The sequence below is a fragment of the Pseudorca crassidens genome, chromosome 11 (genome assembly GCF_039906515.1).
Source record: "Pseudorca crassidens isolate mPseCra1 chromosome 11, mPseCra1.hap1, whole genome shotgun sequence".
NCBI classification, from domain to species: Eukaryota; Metazoa; Chordata; class Mammalia; order Artiodactyla; family Delphinidae; genus Pseudorca; species Pseudorca crassidens.
The window spans coordinates 2,590,367-2,614,226 of NC_090306.1; the positions used below are offsets into that span (position 1 = coordinate 2,590,367).

The 23,860-nt window shown below is 50.5% G+C and overlaps 2 protein-coding genes across 2 annotated transcripts in view; one reads left to right on the forward strand and one right to left on the reverse strand.

Annotated features, from left to right (window-relative positions):
• NINJ2 (ninjurin 2) overlaps positions 1-23,860 on the forward strand; it is a 70,019-nt gene that overhangs the window by 22,734 nt on the left and 23,425 nt on the right.
• Positions 7,767-23,860, reverse strand: part of LOC137202665 (uncharacterized) — a 37,659-nt gene continuing 21,565 nt past the window's right edge. The window contains exon 5 of the mRNA XM_067698581.1: positions 7,767-8,254. Coding sequence (XP_067554682.1) covers positions 7,905-8,254 — 350 coding nt within the window. The 3' untranslated portion in view covers positions 7,767-7,904. The remainder of the gene's footprint in view (positions 8,255-23,860) is intronic.

Here is a 23,860-nt window from a genome sequence, read left to right on the forward strand (position 1 = left end):
TACTTAATTATACGTCCCCCAATATTCGAGCACTCGTTTGACTGCAAGGCACTGGCGGGGAGATGTTGAGGGACATCTCTAGAAGGAAAGGTCATCTTCTATCAAGAAGCTTAGATTCGGGCTTCCCTGGTGGCGCAGTGGTTGAGAGTCCACCTGCCGATGCAGGGGACACGGGTTCGTGCCCCAGTCGGGGAAGATCCCACATGCCACGGAGCGGCTGGGCCCGTGAGCCATGGCCGCTGAGCCTGTGTGTCTGGAGCCTGTGCTCCGCAACGGGAGAGGCCACAACAGTGAGAGGCCTGTGTACTGCCAAAAAAAAAAAAAAAAAAAGAAGCAGCAGCAGCTTAGATTCTAAAGGGATGGCCTGGAAAACTCCTTCCTGCCATATGTTGCTTTTCAGGTCTGATGGTATTATTTAACTCAGTAATAGTAATAATAAACAATTGAGGGGTACTCGCTGTGTGTTGGTCCTGTTCTAAGAACTTTACGTGGACTATTTGACCTGCGATAGTCCTCCTGTAAGGTAAGCGCTATCATTACTACTTTACAGGTAAGGAAACTAAGATGCAGAAAGGTAGGTTAGAGATTGCCCAGCGTCAGCTCGCGAGAGAGCCGGTGTGTGAACAAGGCTGCTGGACTCGGCTGCTGTGCGCTTAGCCTCTGTGCCGTATCTGCCCTGGGTTTCGCCTTCTCTGTCCAACGAGAGTGAAACCCCCAGAGGCAGGCACCTCGTCTCATCCCTCCTCACAGCCCTGCAGCCCTTGGTGAGTCGCCGCCTCTGCAGGTGGGGCTGTGTGCAGGTCGTGAGCGCTTAGCGTCCAGGGAGGCCGTGGCCAACAGGCTGAGCAGCACAGAGGAGAAGGGGTCGCCCACGAGTCCTTAGGTCTGGGGCAACAGAGAAAGGAGTCCAGGACGCCAGGGCCCAGACACTGCTCTGTACCGACTTCTAGCTCACACTGCCTCCTTGCTAACCCCGTGCCTGCCCCCAGCCCAGACCAGGCAGGCATCCAGCTAGGCCTTAGGAGGCCTTATGTGACGTAGGCCCACGGGGATACAGGCCCAGAAGCCATAGTGACTTCAGGTTAATGCTTACCAGGACCAGGGAGACGCAAACAGCGCCTGGAACCAGGAGTGTTCCGTCTTGAGGACAGACTCATCCCCCCGCAGATGTACCAGCCTCCAGCATCTTCGGGATTTCTTACCGTATCTGCCAAGTTACAGGGGTTGAACGTCTGAGAACAGAGAGCACTTCAGGCAAGAAAATATCTGTCCTCATTCATGGGACGGATTCCCTGAAGCTTAATGAAAACCTTGCTCACGTGCTAGTTACTCACCCATCATGTTATCTATTTCTTTCATATTCATTGATCGCCTGCTTAGTATAAGAAGCTATGTAAGCACCAAAGACACACACACAAAACCTGGCTTCCCGCACTCCAGCAGCTTACAGTCTCATACGGGAGACGATTCTAGCTCTAGACAAACGTGTCTACAACCTGAGTTGTGTGATAATGATTATCCTAGCAACCATTCATTAACTGCTTATCCTTTGCATCTGTGCTAATAAATGTTTTAATCGAGGTTATCTCATTTAATCTTTATGACAAATCTGGATCTAATTATCCCCACTCCACACACGGTGGTTAAAGCTCTGAGAAGTTAATTTGTAGCAGAGTTAGCGATTCAAGCCCAGGTTTGTGGGACCTTGGAGTCTGCTGTTCTCTTGAGAGGTTCAGACTGAGCACCGATGAAAACAGAGGTCAAGGTCACTTTTGGCTTAGCTGACCAGAGCATCTTGGTGGAAGAAGTTGCGTAGAAGTCTCTTCTAGATGACTCTTAATTCTTCTTCTCTCTTTTTTTTTTTTAACTTTTTCTCCAAGCTAGCCTCCACAGAACTACCAAATTAACCTCTCTAAGATACAGCTATGATCATCATGAACTCCTTTGCTCAGAAACCTGCAGTGATCCCCCTAAAAATCCCAAACTACTCTTAAGCCTGACATTCAAGGTCCCCAGGGCCAGGTCCATCCAGGCTCTCCCGCCTCCTTTCTGCTCCCTCCCCCGCGTCCTTGCCAAATAGAACTGTTTGCTCTTCCATGTGCCATCACCACCACCGCTTCTGATCACCTTCAGGCCACTCCTTCCACCTAGAATCTCCTCCTCATCTTGGTCTCTCCAACTCTTACCCACCCTTCAAGGTCCTGCTGAAATGTCACTTGCTATGTGACCGACAATTACTAAGCTAGAGTATATTTATTTATATATTTTAAAAACATGTATTTATTTATGCATTTTATTTTCTCCAGTGGACAGCTAGTTCTTTGAAAGAAGAATCCACATCTCATTTGGTCTTCTTTTTTCCTGTATCCTAGTATATCTTTATGTTCTTCCATATCCTAGCATCCTAACCTGATTAGCACTCCATAAATATTTATTGGATAAGTTAATTTTTAAAATCAAAGAATAAAATAATTCAGTGGGCGGATCTGAATGTGTAGGGCCCTCCCCTGCTAATCTGCCTTCGAGGGGCTCCTACCATTACACGACTTGCAAAGATATCTAGACAAGTATATGTTTAGGGTCCTAGAAAGCTGGGACAGAATTGAACCCAGCAGGGTGAGACTGTGGAGAACAATGCATCATTTGCACAGCACATTGTTCAGGAAAAGGATGGGACTAGAGCTTAGGGTGGGGGAGAGGAAAGGCTGTAATAGAAATGAATTTCATTCTTTGCAATATTGCCTAACATCCTGGTATTTGGGGAATGTACCTCCCTTGTCCGGTGTGAACTGTGGCACCCTCGCCAAGCCCGGCAGCCTAGACTCTCCCTGGTGGACCGGTTGGTTTTCCTCTGAGCCCTTCCAGACCTCCTGCCCCCTCACGCATCCCAGGGCACATGACGGATGTGAACTAAGTCTAAGGATGGATGTTCTTGGGCCAGTCGAGCTTGGGCCTGGGTTGATAAATGACCACTGGGCCTTTAGATTCAGAGCGATGTCTTGTGTGGATAGGAAAAGCCGCTCCCTGACTTGAGCTCATTCATTCGGGGTCTCCCAGCACTGAGCATGCTGAGAGGGCTGTCTCGGCAGGAGGATGAGCCCCAGAACAGGCGCCTTTACGCAGGATCTGAAGGTGAAAGGGGAGCTGCACCTGGGGTGGGGGAGGGGCCTGGGAGCTGGGGATCCTTCCCAGAGATGAGACCAGCTTTCCATTTCTGGGACGACAGGGCTGCAGGCCCACAGTCTCGAGGGTAGAAATGTATAAAAACAGCACTGTCGGGGGAGGGGTCCTGCCTCTCGGGTGGTTTCTGTTCCCAGGCCCCTTTCTCGGCTCCGTTCACCTTGCACCTGCTGCCCACAGAGCCCAGCCTCCAGGTGAGGTCTGCACATGCGATGCTCCACCTTAGAGCACGCAGCCTGAGTCTCACATGTCTTTCCAAACTTAAGGAGCCTGTAATAGCAGGTTGGGAAATGGGACGCTTCGAGGTCCCATTAAAAGTCTTGTGGGACTTCGGGGCTTAGATTTGTGGAAAACGAGGAGAAGGTAAATGTAAACTTATTGAAAGCAACCCACGTGAGAGCAGGATCTCCTCACCCGGGGTCCACGGGGAATTCATGGGGTGGTGAACCCGCTAAAGCTGTGTGTGAAAATTATCCATGTACGGGTAGGTGTGGCTGCATTTTTTTCTGGAACAAGGGTCTGTAACCTTTATCAGATTCTTAATAGGTCTGTGACCTCCTGAAAAGTTAAACAAAAAAACACAAAGCATTTTTCTAGAGGATAAAGGTGGGAACTGGGTGTCAGGGGAATTTGTAGGACATTCCAACTCCTCCCATTTCCCATGTGCTGCAAACATGTGTGCAGTGGGAAACAATGACAAATGCAGGGAAGTGACAGGTCACCTTTTAAAAAAGACCTTCAAACGGGCAGCATCCTGAGGCTTTCCGGGGTTTTCTTATAAAAGCTGTCCTCCTCCCCTCCAGTAACACCACCCTTCTCACCTGTCCCCATCCCTCCATCTTGCCTTCACCGCCACAGGACCGCCTACTCCACTCTCTGCTCCTTGTGCAAGGGGACCGAGGCCAGGAGGGGAGGGGGCTCGTTTGTCAGGCCGGAATAGGAGCCAGTCCAGGAAAGGCTGAGCACGCCCTTCATCTGATCCCATAGGAGCCAAACTCCTCAAGCTTGTACCCCTTAAACACTTCAAAAACTCCTCTGGATTCCTCCAAGTAACTGTCACCGTACTTTTAGTGTCCGTGAATGAAAAGCTACATGCTGATAGAAAGCTAGAGGGCATTCAATAATCCTTTTGCTATGTGCTTTTAAAATTACAGCAGCATCTCTGTGTGCTTGGAAAACAGCACAGCACCTACTTGCAAGGTGATTTCTTTGGTCTAGAGGCAATGCTTAGTGTGCATGTAGTGTCAAGGAGCCCCTACTGTAACTGAGGAGCCTCCCCTATCTCACAAAGTGGGAATCACTGGTCTAATTTCAGCTCTTCACTTCACACTTGAGGAAACTGTGGTCTAGAAAACGAAGCGCTTCATTACAGAACCCAGGTCCCCTAACTATCTCCTGGGCTCTTTGTGGGATGCTCTTAGGGCACCCAGTCTCCCATTAGCCCTGGGACTGCTCCCCCTCCCACATCTGCTCCCCGCACTAAGACGCCTCTGAAGGGCACCCGAGGGAAGGAAGGACTCCTCAGGGCTTGCGGGGTCTGGGAAACGATCAGAGAAGAGAGTCAACCATGTAATGCCAGGCCTGGGCAGCAAACTAGACCACAAAGCCCTGACGATGGCCGCCATGGGCTGAGGGTGAATGGGCTGGGAAAGCCCACCTCCTTCAGTCCTCACAACAGAGTTAAGTATTATCTTTATCATCTTCACTTTACAGAGGAGGAGACGGACGTTTAAAGAGGTAATGACAAGGTCACACAGTCACTGAAGGCTTCAGAGAGAGGATTCAAAGCCAAGTCTAAATCCAGACCCCGAGCTGGTGACCGCTTTGCAAAGTTACGGCACGTGAGGCTGGCTGCGCTCCGGATTCTCGGTCCCACTTTAGGACTAACTTATTTTGCTACCCCGGCGCTCAGGGAATCATTCTAAACCCAGTCGCAGCTTAGCAGTAATGCAGAAGCCCCTCTCTTCCAGGAGCCAGGGGGTATCTTCACCACACCTTCCAGGGATGATACTCCACCCTGGAGGGCAGAGGCGCTGAGCCTTTCAAAGTCACATACAAAGGAGGCTGGAGAGGGTCAGCTCCCCTGCTCACTCCCACCTCTGCTCAGGCCGCTCTCCGTCCTAAGACGCCCCCTCCCCAACTCGCTTACTAACTAAAGGGAATGGGCCCAGGTAAAGGCTTCCCTTCCCCAGGAAGCCCTTCAGAACCACGTGCTTCCACACTGAGTTTTCATTCCTTCCGAAGCATCTTCTCTTTGGCCTTAAACACACCGTCTGCCTTTTGTCTCTTCTGACTCATGCGTGAGAGTCTTACACCCCAGCAAGCTCCTTGAAAGCAGGGACCAAGTCTTAGACTTATTCTGTCTCCCCAGGCCCAAGCTCCCGGCTCGGGGCTGGACACACCGTGGCCCGCAAATGAGAACTTGCTGAATTAAATCCAATGGTCCTGAGAACAACTGTCCTCCCTCCAGAAGGACATACCATTCGGGCTACTGCTCCCTCCGGACGCTACGGGCCCCCTCCCCGTGAGGCTCATGAGCCTGCTGGGGTTTGTTTAGGGCCCCTTTTCAGAAAGAAGCCTGACCTTTCCGAGGACCTTTTGTCTGTGGGGCCCCCGTGGCTCTGCCTGGAAGACGTGAGACCTGCTTCTCCGCGGCTCCGGAGTCCAGGGCGGTGGGTCAGAGGCAGAGACGAGGAAGGCGTGGTCAGCCCCACTCCTGTCACCCCTCCAGGGCTCTTGTGGACCAAGTGTGTTTGTCTTTTGCTACCCTGGGGGGCTGAGAGCCTCTTTTTGTCTGCAGACTGAGACGGGGCGTCTCGGGGTAAGAGGCAGTTCAGCTTCTGCTCCGACACCCCTGTCTCCCCCAAGCCCAGCTCTCTGGCACTGTGACTGAGTGGGGCCCTGGCCGTGGTGCTGTCCCCTGGACCTTCGCTGGGTCAGCCCAGACTGCTAACCGAGGCCTGCGGGAGTCCTGAGCCAGCCACACACCTCTCTGAACCTCAGTTTCTTGATCTGTAAAGTGGAGGGGTTGGGCACCATTGAGCACTAGATTCCTCCCTGCAGTAATGTTCTAGGGCCCTAAAATAACACGGCCTTCTCAACACCTCCCCCACTGCTACCCCCATCCCGACACCGACTGCCCCAGGACTTTTAACCTCACTACAGTCAGGGCAGAGCCTCGACATCGTACAGCTAGGAGCTCCCATGCGCTGGGATAGGCCTGTCGACAGAATAGGGTGCCGCCATCCAGCACCCTAGAAAGCTGGGGGCCGCGGTGGTGGCGGGGACACAGGGGCCTTTACTCAGTTTGATGCTGAATCAGTACGTCAGGTTCTCCCCTAGTTACCTTTGGAAAAGTTACCTTTTGGTAGTCTAGACGTTACCTTTTATGGCAGCACTATTATTCACTGAATAATTTTAATAACAATAACATCTGAAAATCTGACCTCTTCTTTCCAGTTTATGAAATGAATTTACAGCTACTCACTCAATTTAAAAATCCTCATGACAACCCTATGTAGAAGACAGGGATTATTATTCCCATTTTATAGACCGGATGAATGGCCGGGTTTACCTCAGTTACCCAACCAGAATGACAGCGCTGAGAATGAATGTCCCAATAGAAACCACAGGTTCCTGGAAGCCAGGAGCAAATACACACCCTTTTAAGGATTCTTACGTTACCACAGGAGAGGTCAGTGGAGCATTTGAAGGAACAATCTCACTAATATATAAATTATATGCAAATAACACGTAAGTGTGGCTCTGGAGGTTTTGAGCCAAGAGCTTGGAGGCCTCTTGCAAAGGGACACGGCAGCTCTTATTCAATCCCTTCCCACAAGCGGGAGCCAGAGAAAGCCGAGGAGGCTGTGAGGAAGCGGATGTGGGGCCATTTCCAGCCTGCTTTGTTCTCTCTCCTGACAGTTCTTGTCGGGGGAGAGAGGGAGTGGGAAGGGCAGCGGGGATCTGGGCCGGTGAAGGGCACAGAAAAGAGAAAAGAGCTGCTACGTGTGGCTCCTCTCCGCACCCTGCAGCTCTGCCCAGCGCTGGACAGGAAAAGAGGACCGGACTCGGGCTCTGGGTCCTTCACGAAGCTGCCCTCACCCCAGGAAGGCAGGGAGGGAGGGAGGGAGCTCCAGCTGCGACCCCTCCACGCACCCCAGTTCTCAGACTCGCATGGGCCGGGCCCCGCTGGGACCGAGCCTCCTGCTAAAATGTGGCAGAGTCTAATTCTTCTCTCCAGAAAGACTTTGAAAATGGTGACCAAGTTAAACGATACAACCACCTAAACTGGGCAAAGGAAAACGAGGTGACCCTTAAGAAGGTGACGTAAGACCTCTATACCCGCATCATGTACCATCTGGAGAGGCAAGTCAGGTGACCTCGGGGCAGCTCCTCTACAACTTTATATACTGTCCCCCAGGACAGGAAGGAAGTCAACTGCTCTGCGGCAGGAAAGGCCCTGGGTCAGGCAGGAAAAGCCACTCATCTGGGTCATCCCAGTAAGACTTGCTGACCAGAATTCATAAGGTGACTGCAGAGCTACAATTGACAACATTTCTTAGAAAAGAAAACCACTGCGCTCGTACTTACTCAAGGCTAAACACTTGAAAATTATCTCATTTAAACCTCCCAACATCTCTGTAAGAGAGGAATCTTTGGGACCTCGTTTTACAGGGGCTAAAGGTCAAGGTCGCTAGCCCACGGCAGAGCCAGGTTTACACTCAGGAAGGGTGACCCGGAGCCTGCACTCTTGCCCAGAGCACGGCGCTGTCTCCACGTGGGGGTCTTTGACCCGCGGCACCCAGAGGAGAAGCCACCGTCAGGGACAGCCAGGCTTGGTAGGGACTGAGGCCTCTGGACAGCAGTGGCTTCAGATCAACTTGAGAAGCAGAAGCCAGTTCCGAGGACCCAGGGCAGTTGCCCAACTTCTGCGGCTCAACAGAGAGCTGGGGTGAGGAAATCAGAACATCCCGGGGTGCGAGCAGGGGACAGAGAACACGCCGACACCGTGGGCGGGCAGGGACACCCTGCAAGCCTCCGCCTGCAGTCACCTCCTTGGAGACTCCGGGACCTGGGAGAAAAAGCACAGGGGCCAGGCTGGTCCTTTCATTCTGAAGAGCTTGAGGGCTTCACAGACACCCCTTCATTACACGCCCAGGAGGGAAGGGGAGGTGAACTGTGCTTTGGCCAGGACACGAGCCTCAGCAGCTGTCGTGAAGACAGGTCTGGAGGTAGAGGGATGCTGGGCAGTGGGTTTTGGGGAGCAGGTGTTAGACATGGTTTCTCAGCTCAGCCGGGGCTCTGACTTCAAGGGAGGAGCCTGTGCGGGGCACACGCTAGTCCCTAGCATCTTCCTTCTGACGCCATCTGGGCATGTGCCAGGCTTCACAACAACAACTTTCCTAGGTTAGGGGACCCAGGACAAGAGCAGGGGTGAGCAAACTCCTCATGAAATGCAGGCAGCTTGAGCACTGCAGGCGCCAGAGACTTGCCACCTTCAGTGTGGACGGCAAGCGTCTGGGGGTTTTTAATCCTTTATTGGCGTAACTAGGGATTCTTGTCTCTAGGATTAGGTGAAGAAGAGGCTGCTGTATGGAAGGGTGTGCCATTTGGGACAAATCTTAAAGGTATGAGGAAGGAGAGTACCATGCAGTTTCCTTGCACCGTTCGTAAGTCTTGCTTCGAATTTAGAAGTTGGGAGATAGGCCCACGTCATAGTTAAGAGGCCCCTGATCTTGGCACCTTGACCTCCTTCCTATTTGGGGACAGGGCAGGGTGGGTTTCCTGGTGAAACTGTAACACTGTCGCTGTCATTTGCCCTGGACCAGAGCATACATTTCCACTGTCCTGAAGAGAACACGCATACGGATGATTTTCCGACATTCCATCCCTGAAAACTCTGTGCTGCTACCTTCAAGGATCCAGACACGGGTCCTCCCTAGATCAGGCCCTCGAACCTACACATATTCCTTTTCTCTGCAGTGCAACCCATAATTAATCGGCAGAATGCAAGGCATCTTGAGGCACAAACCAGAGAGAGGTTAGTAATTTCTAGGTGCACTACCCAGTTGCTCAATGCAGCGTGACACAGTTAACCCCAATGACCAGGTCATCATCACTGCCTCTGTTTCCTGCCTCTCTCCTCCGGCCCCGACTCCTGGAGAAGTCCAGGTCTGCTCCTGGAACTATTCTGTCTGTAGGACTTTGCTTCAGTCTCGGCCAGGCAGCCACTCAGGATGGTGGTGTGGTCCTGGGTTTCCACATCCAGAAATCCCCTTGAACCAGTCCTTCACCTTCCTGAGGACTTCCTCTGTCCCAGGAATTCTCATCAGCTTTTTTTTTCTTTTGCGTTACGCGGGCCTCTGTTGTGGCCTCTCCCGTTGCGGAGCACAGGCTCCGGACGCGCAGGCTCAGCGGCCATGGCTCACGGGCCCAGCCGCTCCGCGGCATGTGGGATCTTCCCTGACCGGGGCACGAACTCGTGTCCCCTGCATCGGCAGGCGGACTCTCAACTACTGTGCCACCAGGGAAGCCCCCTCATCAGCTTTTTTAACCAGTTTACCTCTAGCCCATCTCATTAGAAGAGCTCTCTGTAGCCCTTCACCCCAGATGGGGCCCGCTAGGATGGATACCCCATGTCTCAGAGAGCAGTCCTCACCTTTCAGCCCTGTCCTTCCCTGTGCTTCCCACACCCACACCAATCAACCGGGCCTGCTGTTGCCTATCCGTGGGTATTGAAGCAGGTATAGGAAACTGTGTGGGGCACATTTCCTGTGTTCCAGGAGCACGCAGCCCACGGGCTGAGTCTCACACGTAGCCCTCGGCACTACCCCATGGTACACGCTGTCCTGGGGGATGAACCCGATGCTTTGGGAGGATTGAGAAAGAGGGATAAATTTAGCCTACGGGGCTGAGGAAGGCTCCCAGTTGAGCTGGGCTCTGAAGGGTAAGTGGGGTTTCTTCAAGTAGAAAAAAGAACAGGAGACATGTATAGCTTTTGAAAGGGCAGGATCAGTCCTTTTAAAAAATCACGCTCCTTTTGATAAACATAATAAGTTCCCACGTTCACTCTATCACCTGAGATTCCGATGTGCCTTCCTAGTGGGGCCTGCATCTCTCCTTTGAGAATCACTCACTAAAGTGAGAGAGAACTATAGATTGTCATTTCTACCATCACAGTGAAACCAGAAAGGGGTCCTCCGTGCGTGCACACACACACACACACACACACACACACACACACCTTTAGCACGTTCACACCACTGCTCACCCGATTCTTCAGAGAACCTCCCTGGGGTCCCTGCTTGGCCTCTGTGGTAACGTCAGGGGCGTGAGCATGTGAGCGGGAGAGGTCAAGACCTTGGGCTGGACCACAGCCTGCCGAGCTAGGCAGCTTCCTCATCTTTGCCTGAGAGCTGTGCTGTTCTCAGGGCGCTGACACTGCATGCCACCCGGCGTGTGAAGACACAGTCCTGCCCTCAGGCCCCGAGGAACCTGAGCTAGAGATAGACTCAGCTCTGGGTGCAAACTCAGCCCGAAAAGAGCAGGCAGGCTCTGCCCTGAGGTCCGAGGCCTCCGTCTCCTTGTCTGAGGAAAAAGCGAGCTGACTCACGACCTCTCAGAAGAAGGCAGCTCTCGGGCGCCTGCGGAGTAGGGAGTAGAGGATAAGAGGGAGGTGGGAATCGGTCAGGACCCCGGTGTTACAGAACGTCTGGGGATGCAGGGGGAGGGCGGCCGTGGACGAGTGGGAAACGCGGGCAGAGGCAAGGACTGGGGGAGGAGGTGAGAGGGCAGCACGTGGCCAGAGAACAGGGCCACCTGCCAAGGCTCCTGCGGACACAGGCACACCTCCCCCCCCACCCGCCCTGGGGCCCACAGCCCAGCTCTGCTGAGCAGGTGCCCCTGGAGAAGGCTGGAAAGCAAAGGCAGAAAGACGGAAGGGATGGGCCTTCAGGAGGAGTACGACCCGGTATCAAAGACCCGCCATTCCCGCTAGACCACCGACTCCCTCCCTGGTACCATCTCCCCAGCCGCACGTCTCGGGCGAGTTGCTTCTCCTCCCTCAACCTCATTTTCCTCTTCTGGAAGATGGGTTCTTGTAGGGCTTTTTTTTCATTGAAGTATAGCCGATATATAACATTGTGTTAGTTTCAGGTGTACGGCAAAGAGATTCCAATTTATATATCTATTCTTTCTCAGGTTCTTTGCTCTTATAGGTTATTACAAGATACTGAGCAGAGCTCGCTGTGCTGTACAGGTCCTTGTTTTTTATCTGTTTTATATATAGTGGTGTGTATGTGTTAATCCCACACTCCCAATTTATCCCTCCCCCCAACTTGCAAGGTTTAAATGAGACAGCGCCTTGGAAAGTGCCGCGTGGCACGCAGTGGAGACACTCATTATTCCTTCGTCGGAAGAAAAGCCATTTACTCTTACATGGTGAGATTTAGAAGTAGAGAGAATGACCCAGAAACAAGAGAAAAGGATCTGTTCGCACTTTCCTAGGAGCCGCAGAAACGGCAGGTTAGACACAGCCATCGTGGGGTTTGCTCATCAGCAGGTGGGTGGCTCAGAGCACCCAAAGCAGGCCAGCCTGGGGGGCAGGGAAGGGGGTGTGAGGAGGAACCCTGGGGCCAGGGCCAGGGTCCCACCAGGCTCAGCCAATGGACTGCGTGGCTTTGGGTGCATCACCACCTCCGTGGCCACACTTTGCCTGGTGCCTCTTGTCCCTTTCACCCCAATCCTGCGGTTCCATGAGGCCTCCCAGCAGCATCCCTTGGACAGTCCGTGGACTGGTCTGCTAGCCAATCAGGCGATCAATCTATCCATCCATTTAGTTCACCTCTGACACGTCTAGCGTCGCAATGATGAAAGCATCCCGAGTGAGGGGAGTAGGGGGGCTGCAGAGGCGGGGGCCCCCCTTTTACAAGGATACCCAGATCTTTATAAGGAGCAGAGGAGACTCTGGCGCTTCTGGTTACGGGAGAGAAACGCACCTGAAGCGTCGAAGACCAGGAGGGGGATTTATTACAGGCGGCAGGGGGTCGTTCCCAGAAACCACAGGCAGCGTGATCGGGGGGCCCGTCACTGGAAGCAGAAACCAGGACACCTGCCGCCCCCGGCGGCTTCCTTCCCTGTGCCTCATCGTGGTTCCAGTCATCAGCACAGGCTGCATAGCAACAGTGATCTCATTGCCACATGCAGGGGAGAGAGAATCTGATTGGCCCTGCCCTGGTGGGAGGCTGAGTCCATGCAGCCTCAGTCAGAGGACCCAGGCACGCAGGGGCCACTGTGATAATCCTGTAGATACGATCTCACTAGGCTGCCTCCTGGTGAGCGGATGGGGGGCGGGGGGGGGGCGATCTCAGAGCAGGGGAAGTTGTGACTGGCCTGACAGCCCAACGGGGGTTGTGTCAGTCAGGACACATGTTTGGCTGCTGTAACCAGACCCCAGAGAATAGAGGCTTAGGCAAGACGATAGTTTATTTCTCTCCGTGTGTAGCGGTGTCAGTGCAAGCAGCCCAGGGATAATACGGTGGTTCCGCGGTGTTGGGGACCCAGGCTCCCCGTGCTTGTGGTTCTTCCCTAAGGACGTCTGCCTTGTGCACACGGGTGAGCATGGCTCCCCACAAGGTCAAGGAAAGACGGGGAGGGAAGGCACAGGCCTTCCTTTTAAGGGCACAGTCACTGCTGCTCACTTCTCAATGGCCAGAACTTGGTAATGTGGACATGGTGCAAGAGAGAGATGGGGAAAGGATGACCAGCTAGGTGGTCCTGCACCTGGTCAACAACCTGTGAGGTCAAGTAGATGCTGGGGACGACGTCCTACATGGGGCAATATGGCCTTGGTTCCTGGGAACTCAAGGAGGTGTCTGTCTCTCCTGACTGTGGCTTTGGGAGGAGGTTATGCCACGGAAGAGCGTGGCCAGCACGGGAAGACCGTCAACGTGGGTCCTGCCAAGGAAGATGGGCTGGCCGAGTTCACACCAGCGATGTCTAGACGTTCTGCTCTCTTACACCACGGTGAGGAAGTGCCTCTTCCCCTCCCCTCATTCAGGGTGCAGAACAGGACGTTCTTGGGCCAGGTTGCGGAAGTCAGGGTGATAACACGGGGTCCTGTAAAGAGGCGGTTTCCAGGGCTGCGGTTCTTGTAGCCCCAGCGTGGGCTGCTTGCCTAGGGGAGCAGAAGTCTCTTCCTGCAAGCACTGGACCCACATGCTGTGTTCCTGCCGGGCAACCACATCCCTCGGCTGTGTTGGGAGCAGCTGATCCAGCAGTGAGGCTGTGCGGAGCTCCTACTGCATGCAGGGCAGGTGCTGGCTGCTGGGCGGGACCCGTGGGGGGGGGAGGCTAAGCCCACTGTCCCTCCTCTTGGCCGCCAGCCTGACCTTCTCTTCAGCCACAAGCTTCCGGCTCACCAGTACTTACTTGACGGGCGAGAGGCTTGGCGTCAGCAAATGGATGGGTCATGAGTCACGGTGCACGGGGCAGTTCTGCGGCTGAGCAGTCATGCCCTGCACTGCGCTTCGGGCCAGAGAGGAGATGCCAGAGGGGCCGATGCCCGTCCCTGGGCAGCACTGGTTCTGTGCCTGTGGGGTGTTGGGATGGGGGAGGCGGGGGGTGGATAAAGGAGCAGGAACTGGGGTGGACCTCGCAGCTCTCGGTCACAGCAATGTCCAGGGCGGGAGGAGAGCCAGCGGCACAGAGCCGAGCCAGGGTCCACCTGAGGCCTAACACTACGAGGCTCCAACTGATCTGAGCGACCTTCCACGTTCAAATATCATTTCCCTCGTTGTAAAAAAACAGGTAGGGACTTTCCTGGTGGTGCAGTGGTTAAGAATCTGCCTGCCAATGCAGGGGACATGCGTTCAAGCCCTGGTCCGGGAAGATCCCACATGCCATGGAGCAACGAAGCCCGTGCGCCACAACTACTGAGCCCACGTGCCACAACTACTGAAGCCCGCACGCTCTAGAGCCCGTGCTCCGCAACGAGAGAAGCCACCGCAATGGGAAGCCCGCACACCGCAACGAAGAGTAGCCCTCGCTCGCCGCAACTAGAGAAAGTCCGTGTGCAGCAACGAAGACCCAACACAGCCAAAAATAAAATAAAATAAAACAAAACAAACAAACAAACAAAAACCCCAGATAATAACTGTCTTGTTGAATCTAAGGATTTACACAATGAAGAGCACCGGCAAAGGTGAGGTCTGTGCTCACTGGTCTCCGTGCCCTTCAGCACTGCACCTGGACACACCTCCGTGTGTGTAGTGACCCCTCCGTGCGCACCGTGTGGACCGAACCCCTGGGATCGACTGGTCCATTTACATGCAAGGAAACTGAAAGCCAGCAAGGGACGGAGACTGGCCTAGGTGACACGGGCCAGCGGGGACAACAGGCCTGGAGAGCCCCGGTCAGGACGGGCCTCTGCTCATCAGCACCAGGGCCCTTCCTCTCCAAGTGGCAGCGCCCAAGTTGGATTCAGATCTTTCACCTCCAGTGCCTCTGCTCCCACCCCTCACTGCACTGTCCCTGGCTTGGTTGGCTAACAGCATAAAGGCCGGAAAGGGACTGGTCTGCAGGAGAGCTGTCGCGGATCCCTGCCCACCAGGGCACCGGTGCCCGGGGCTCAAGTACAGAGGCTGAGTAGCAGGGGCTCTGGAGCCAGACTGCCTGGGTTGGAGTCCCAGTTCGGCCACGCGTGAGCTACATGACCTCATTTCATCCCTGTATGCCTCAGCTTCCTCGTCTGGAAAATGGGGATTGAGATGGTATTTCAGGTCACAAGGCTGCTGTGCTTAGGAAAGTCCTGGCGCACAGAGTTTACGTAGTTAAGTGTCTGCGGCTGTTTGAGGCTCTTAAGTGTCAGAGCTTTACAGAGGTGGTGACTACAGTTGGCCTTCACAGGACAGCCTTTTGCTGATGCTGGAGTTGGTTGTTTCCAGATGGGACGAGATTCCCACAGGTGTTTTAAAGGACTGGGGGCTCTGCAAACTCTTGGAGGACTGGGCGCTTCTCCCGTAGAGACGGTCAAGGACTGAGTACAGGGCCATCCAGTTGGTGGACGGTTAGAAAACAGTGACCAATAACTCCTGGGGAGGTACAGACCTGGGAGGACGTCCTCTATCCACACAACCTGAGGGCTGAGATGGGACACCAGCTTCCTACAGACACATCTCCTTTTCCTTTAAAAATCTTTAAAATCCCAGCTTTTCTTCAAATTTGTTCAGCGTTGGAAAGTCAACGGAACCCTCAGCACAAAGAAGGTGGCTGAAAGCCAAGAGGACCAGAGCCAGGAAAACTGTGGTGCAGGCAGCCCTGCTCCTGCCAAGAGTGGGATGCGATTCCAACCCTACCCGCGCCCGAGTGCTGGGGCAGGACACCCGCTCTGCTGAGAAGGTGGCCCTAGTTCAGCCTCACCCCCCTCCCCAGCCCACCCTGCCAGGCATCATCCCAGGCTCCCTCACTCACAGCCACACCTGAGAGGTGGTGTTCCTCATGGTTTCCCACGTCAACACCTGGCCTGACTAACCTGACAGGTTCCTGGAGTAGAGCCGTCACCTGTTTCCTGCTATAAACATGCTCTCTGCCTTCTCTGCTGTGCGCCTGTCTTTGTAATTTGGTCCCGAGCACCATGTGCCATGGTCCCAGGAATGCTTCCCAAGATGGTCGCCCCAAAGCAGTCCCAGCTCCACCAGCATCCTCCCCGTCATCATCTGCAGAATACCTTGCAGAGGACTGGCTATGCGGCCAGGTATTTTAGACAGCATCTTTAATCCACCCGGCACCCAACCTCGCAAGGTTGATCTATTAGGACAGTGCTTCTCTGACGTGAATGTGCATATAAGCACCTGGGAATCTTGTTAAAATGCAGATTCAGCTGAACAGGTCTCGGGGAGGCCTGAAAGCCTGCATTTCTAGCAAGCTCCCAGGTGACATTGATGCTGCTGGTTCTAACTCTTTGAGGAGCAAATGTATCAGGCGGAACATTTTGGTTGCAAGTGACTGAAATCCAATGTGAACTGCTTAAGCAGGAAGATGAATTTATTACGAGGATGTCGAGTGTCTCACAAGGCCAGCTACAGCACGAAAGCCGGGCCTCGGGAAGAGCTGGGGCCCGGGAGGACTCTCGCGGCCTCCGGACTCTGCTTTCTCCTTCCGCCCACTTCATGGCTTTGTTCTTCCTCTGTCCCTTCCTTCCGTCCACTCTGTTCTGGCTAGTACCAAGCAACACTCCCCACAGGCCTGTGGATTCTGTGTCTTCTTCCTCGATCTACTCTTTGATTTGGTTGTGCATATCTTCCAGTAACTTCCTAAGAAAGTGAGCAAGGGAAGCAAAATTTTTGCTACTTACATAACTGAAAATATCTTTACACTTGATTGACAATCTGCCCAAGTATAGAATTTTAGCTTCCAGAGTGGCTGTTGTGATAACCGATGCCATTTCCATTCTCTATCCTTTGTACCTCGTGTCTGAAAATTTTTAGATTCTTCTCTCTGCCTTTCAGTGTTCTCAAGCTTCACGGTGGTGTGCCCTGGGATGGGTCTTTCCTCGTTCATTATACTGGGCACTTGACGAGTCCTTATGACCCAGAAACTTTTGTCCTCCTGCTCTAGAAAAAAAATTTTTTTATTATTTATTTGGTTATTTCTTTCCCTCACTTTTCTTTGTTCAATCGGTCAAGAGCCCGTTATTAGGATGTTGGATCTCCTGACAGGATCCTTTAATTTTCTTATCTTCTGTATCTAATTGTCCATCTCTATCTCTTTGTTTTAATTTCTGTGAGGTTTCACAAACCTCTTTTTCTAACTTTTCAAGTTGAGTTTAAAAAATTTATATTTTTATTTCATATTTTTAATTTCCAAGAGTTCTTTTTTTGTTGTTATTCTCGGAATATTCCTCTTCTTTTCCTTTTTTTTTTTTTTTTTTTTTTTTTTTGCGATATGTGGGCCTCTCACTGTGGTGGCCTCTCCCGTTGCGGAGCACAGGCTCTGGATGCGCAGGCTCAGTGGCCATGGCTCACGGGCCCAGCCGCTCCGGGGCATGGGGGATCCTCCCGGACCGGGGCACAAACCCGTGTCCCCTGCATCGGCAGGCGGACTCTCAACCACTGCGCCACCAGGGAAGCCCTTCTTTTCCTTTTTAAAAAATATTTATTTATTTATTTTCCTTATTTCTTTGGCTGCGTCGTGTCTTATTTGCAGCATGCAGGATCTTTGCTGCAGCACGCGGGATCTTTCATTATGGCGCTCGGGCTTCTCTCTAGTTGTGGTGTGCAGGTTTTTCTCTCTCTAGTTGTGGTGCGTGGGCTCCAGGGCATGTGGACTCTGTAGTTTGCAGCATGCAGGCTCTAACTGAGGCACACGAGCTCAGTAGTTGTGGCACGCGGGCTTAGTTGCTTCATGGCATGTGGGATCTTAGTTCCCCGACCAGGGATCAAACCTGAATTCCCCTGAATTGGAAGGCGGATTCTTTACCACCAGACCACTGGGGAAGTCCCTATTCCTTCTTTTAACGGAATACTGTTCTTATTTCATTGATGTAATAGCTTCTCTACTGTCTCCAGGGATATTATTATTTTCCTTTTTTGAAGTTTTTTCTCTCTACATTCTTTTCTCTGAGTTTCTGGTTTCTTACTTATGGTCTCTTTCATGTAACTTTCTATTTATATTAAAGGGCGAGGCACTAAACAGTTTACTGGAAGGGGAACTAAGTAGTGACAGATAGACCTTTTCATTGTACCCTTTTCATTCTTTTGAATTCTGAGCCACATTAGCAGAAAGTGTATTCAAAAAACAAAAGTTTTTAAAGTTTATTTTAAGCTTTCTGTGCATGGGTGTAGCTCATCCATTGAAGAACTTCACTGTAGACAAACAGAGGGGACTTCTAAGTGTCAGTGTTTAAAAGTCTTCTTTCTGGGTCATCAAGTCTTTTCTGATGAGAATCTTCTAGACCTGCGTCTGGGGATAGGTGTTGGGGGAGGGTATCCACCTGGCTGACAGTTTTCTTGAACGAGGGTGGAAGGCAGGCTGAAAAGCCCACCGTGCAGAATGCAGATTTTCAGCCAGGGACCTCAACCCTCTCCCAACTACACATACAACCGACCTGTCGGCCTCTAGCACCTGCTTCTCAAGCCATCTGTGCTGAGGGACCAGTTATTAATCTCCCAATCTGTCAGGACCCACACATAGTCCTACTGCACATGACAGTACACGTGACCCACCACACGGGACCCACAGTAGGGGGTCAAACATCAAACTGGCCCGTATCCTGTTCAGAAAGAAGGCACTGAGCATACGCCTGAACGTTGAGGCCATTTCAGATTTCTATAAAAATTCTAAACACTCTTACTTTTTGTACTTCTGTATCTTCCTGGGGCTAGTAACGAAGCCCGTGGACCTAAACCAGTTCACAGCGACACTCTGAGAGCACTGCTCTAGAAAGGAACAACTCTCTAGACTCTTGCCTTGAGGAGGAGCTGCCACCAGGCTGGCGGGGCGGGGGGGGAGGGGAATCTGGAGGGTGGAACTGCTCTGTAAACAGGCTTTCGGGCCATCCCCCACCTCAGCTCTGCACTTCTCTCACACGCCTTGGTACCGTTTCCAAATCTAGTGCCTTCCTGAACTGCTCACGTCCTTTCTGCAGGCATCAGGACACAGCATCTACTGCTCAGCAGAGCCATGTACACCTCCTCGTTCTACCTGTTTCTGTTCCCATCCTCTTTGCTCTCGCAGCTTACACTTTTAAAAATACATATATTGTTGTTAAGATGGCAATACTCCCCACATTGATGTACAGATTTAATGAAATCCCTATCAAAATCCCAGCTGATTTCTTTGCAGAGTTGATCCTAAAATTCATATAGAATTTCAAGGGACCCAGAATAGCCAAAACCATCTTGAAAAAAAACCAACAAGTTTGGAGAACTCACATCTCCCAACTTCAAAACTTACAACAAAGCTACATTAATCAAGTAATCAAGTGTGATAGTGGCCTAAGGATAGACATATGGGTCAGTGGAATAGAACTGAGAGTTCAGAAATAAACCCTCAGCTCTATGATCAACTGATCTTCAACAACAGTGCCAAGACAATTTGATGCGGGGGTGGGTGGGGGAATAGTCTTTTCAGCAAGTGTTGCTGAGACACTAGATATCCACATGCAAAAGAATGGAGTTGAACACCTACCTCACACCGTACACAAAAACTTGAATAGCTACCTCACACCGTACACAAAAACTAACTCAAAATGAATCACAGACCTAAATGTAAGAGCTAAATTTTAAAAACTCTTAGAAGAAAATATAAGAGTAAATCTTCATGAGGCAAAGCCTTCTCAGATATGATACTGAAAGCACAAGTAACATAGGGGAAAATAAATTGGACTCAGGAAAATTAAAAACTTTTGTGTCTCAAATGACACCATCAAGAAAGTGAAAAGAGAACCTATACATTGGGAGAAAATATTTGCAGATCATATATCTGATGAGAGACTTGTATGCAGAATATATTAAAAAAACCTTTTACAATCTATGATAAAAAGACAAATGACTCAAAATTTAAATGAACAAAGGATCTAAATAGACATTATCCCAAAGAAGATATACAACAGCACATGAAAAGATACTCAACATCATTAGCCATCAGGGAAATACAAATTTAAACCATAATGAAATACCACTTTATACTCACTGGGAGGGTATTATCAAAAAGACAGATAATAACAAGTGTTGTTAAGGATGTGGAGAAACTGGGACCACACGTATTACTGGTGGGAATGTAAAATGGTGCAGCCACTTTGGAAAACAGTCTGGCGGTTCCTCAAAAAGTTAAACGTAGACCATATAACCCAGCAATTCCACTCTTAGGTGTATATATTCACGCAATGAACAACTGTCGAAAGCAACGTTATTCATAATAGCTAAAATGTGGAAACAACTCAAACGTCCGTCAGTTGAAGAATGGATAAATAAAACGTGGTACAGCCATACAATGGACTATTTTTCAAGAATGAAAAAGAAATAAAGCATTGCTACACCGTGAATGAATTTTGAAAACATTATGCTAAGTGAAAGTCACAATGGATCACTTCTGGATGATTCCATTTACATAAAATGTCCAGAACAGGGAAATCTATACAGACAGAAAGTAGCTTAGTGGTTGCCTAGTCTGAGGCCCTGTCGGGAGGGGAGGAAATGGTATAGGGTTTCTTTTAGGGGTGACGAAAATGTTCTAAGATGGACTGTGGCGATGGCTGCACAACTCTGTGACCATACTAAAAGCTACTGAATCGCACTCTAAATAGGTGAAACGTATGGTATGTCCATAAAGTGGTTGTAACGGATCTGGCCCACCAGGTCTGACTGCAGGTCTCCAGTGCCATCAGCTTTGACCGTGGGCGGCTCCAGCATGTCTCACGTACAGGGCTTCTCAGTTATCACCACGTTAGGGGATCAAATTCGAAGTCACACGTTTGTTCTTAACCTAATGGTACTTTACCAGATTGCTGTTGGCTTCATTAGGGGATGTACCTAAAAATGGTGTTTACTGAGTCAGACAAATTAATCAACTGTGCCTGACTTCACTCTCTTATTACATAGGAAATGGTTTCTTTTATTTTTAAAGAAGAGATCTGGGCTTCCCTGGTGGCGCAGTGGTTGAGAGTCCGCCTGCCGATGTAGGCGACATGGGTTCGTGCCCCGGTCCGGGAAGATCCCACATGCCGCGGAGCGGCTGGGCCTGTGAGCCATGGCCGCTGGGCCTGCGCGTCCGGAGCCTGTGCTCCGCAACGGGAGAGGTTACAACAGTGAGAGGCCCGCGTACCGCAAAAAAAAAAAAAAAAAAAGAAGAAGAAGAGATCTCTTTTTATTAATAGCAAATAATACAAAGAGCACCTGCCTACTTGCCAGCCTGGGAATGCATTGCATTCTTAAATGAGGACACAAATCCAGTTCATTCATTTAATCAACAAATATTTATCGAGCATTCACTATGCACTGGCTACTCTACCAGATTCCGTGAAGGCAATGGTGAGCAAATTATAGAAAGGAGAGAGCTAAATAAATAAGCCTTTAGGTCAGTGTCAAAGGACAGAGATATCCCTGCCAGAGGACTTGGTGCTGTTTTAATTATCGAGATGTTCAGAGAAAGGTCTATCCATCTATTTTTTTCCGTTTGAGAACTCAAGGTTGAGTTTTTATAATTACATAAATATTAGAATAAGACTAACAGAAATGGAAAAAAGGAAGTTTACAGCAATTCTGCCACCTGGCCCTCCCCTGTCAATCTAATTTCAAAACTTTTCTCCTCTCCACCCACTTTTTAAAGCTTCCAGCTCCATCTCCCCGAGAGCTCTGTCCACCTTCGCTGCATGTCTCTCGGAGGATCCAGTTCAAAGGACCTCCTGAGACTCACTGAGAATTTCAGACCTGAAGCGTTGAAGCCTGGTGTCAGCCAGGACTCCCCAGTTGCTCAGGAGCCTGGGGAGGGGGCCAAAGGAGTAAATGTGAATCCCAGCTCCAGCTCACTTCTGGGCGCATTCCGCACGACTCAGAAACCACGCAGCAGAGGCCAAAGGAGGCGGGCAGAGGGCTGCCGTGCCCAGCTCTGCAGAGGCAAGTCCCTGCCTTGCAGAAGGTTTGAGGGTCAGAGATGTGCTGTAAAGTCTGGCACGGCCTCGGTTCTCAGGAATGGGGGCTTGCACTGTGTCTAGGACACCTACCCTATTCTCAGGGGCTGCGATCCTCCTAATTTCTAGGAGTCTGCTTTGTTATTCTCATCACTCGGGGAGTAGAATTTTTTTAACGTTAAAAGGCTTATTTTGCAATATGACTACAAAGTAACACATCCTCTTATAGATCTTTGAAATTTTTCAAAAAACAACACAAAATCAAAATAATCTATAATCTGACCACTCAGAAACAACCAGTTAACACTTTCATGTGTAGTCTCCCAGTATTTGCTCTACGTGCATAGTATGATAAATTACACATCTTTACGTCCTATTTTGTATCCTAATGACATTATTCGAACATTACCCATGTCATCATAATACTTATATAAAAGCATTTAAAATAACTAGCATTTAAAGATACTAATATCCCATAGTATGATTATAGCATAATGACTTAACCAATCCGGTATTGTTAGTTACGTCTGGTATTCACTATTACCAATAGTACCAGCATGAACATTCTTAAAGCTAAATCCTTGCACACATTTCTAATTATTTTCCCAGGATAAATTTCTAAAATGGAACTACTAGGTCAGGCTTTTGAGACCCACTCACAAATTAACTGGGAAGAAAATACTTTTTAAGTTTGTGTTTTATCTGTTTAACATTTCTCTCTTTTTCTACTTATAAAAGAAATACATCCTTGTCCAAAAAATTTTTTTTAATTGTAGAAACATATATTAAAAAGGATTTAAATTTCCCTGAATTCTACTGTCCAGAGATAATGCTACTAACAGTTTGGTGGATATCAGGAGCACCTCACATGACACCAAGTGGTTGGACTCAACCGATGGCCACTTTCTAAACGTCTCCCCGCTTTCCGTCGTTCCTCACAAGCCCAGGCTGTCATGAGAGAGCTCCTTCTTTGAAGGTTGCCTGTGGCCAGGACTGAGCCATCCGCATACTTGGCTCAAGCCAAGCTGGCAACACAGACAAGCTGAGGAGGCCACCTCGGCCCCTCTCTGGATCCACCGCCGGTCCCCTCCCCGGGAACAGGAGGAGGGAAGGGCCACCAGAACGGAGCAGAGAAGACATTCACCTGGTGGACGCAAGTTCTGGCATTCAGCCCCTTGCTGCCCAGGGGCAGTGAGTGAAAGCCCCTGTGATATGGCCAAGTCTGGAATCCTCCTAGGGCACATGAGAATCAGGTCACTGGAAAGTACTATCTGTACGTATCCACACACACATGGGGTTCACAGCCGTGGGCTCACACACAGCATCAGCACCTGGATTCTGTCCACCAAGCTCTGTACCCCCACCCCCCATCTACCAACATGCTTGTTTCTCAACAGAAAACTTATCTTCAGATACTTGTGAGATGTGTTTATATATGAGAGATTAACTTGTCTCTGGAAGGAACCTCCCATCTAAACAAAAGAGCCCAGAGTCACAAAGAAAAACCCTATTGGTGATCATAAAAGGTCCCTTATGCTGGAAGGTTCAATATTATACTAGAGGTGCAGCCAGGCAAAAGCCTTCGGGCCTGTAACAGTCCAACATCCCTGCAGACCAGCCTCACCCCAGTCCATTCTCGCCTTCCATTCAGAGTTCCCTCCACTTTTCCCGCTACAGTTCCTATGCCACCTCCTAGTGCTAACGGCTGCTGGTAATTCCAATTAGGAAATGCCCCTTCCTCCTCTATGACATCTTCTTGGCCAATGACAAGATGTGGGAATTGCACTTGGCCTTATTCTGTCTCAAGGTACAATTTTTTGGAGACTTTTTCACTTCATCATATGTATAGAACATCTCCTTGACTTTATGTAACATGAATAATGTGCGCTGCCTTTATTCCCTGATATGTCTGACCTATTTTCACTTGTCCATTCCTTATAACTGGTAAGTCTGTCAGCGTCAATGTGTTACCATGTTCTCGGTACAACCCTTAGCATCCCTGTCAACAAAAAAGAAGCCCGTGTGTAAAAGAGCATATGGTAACAGTAGCAA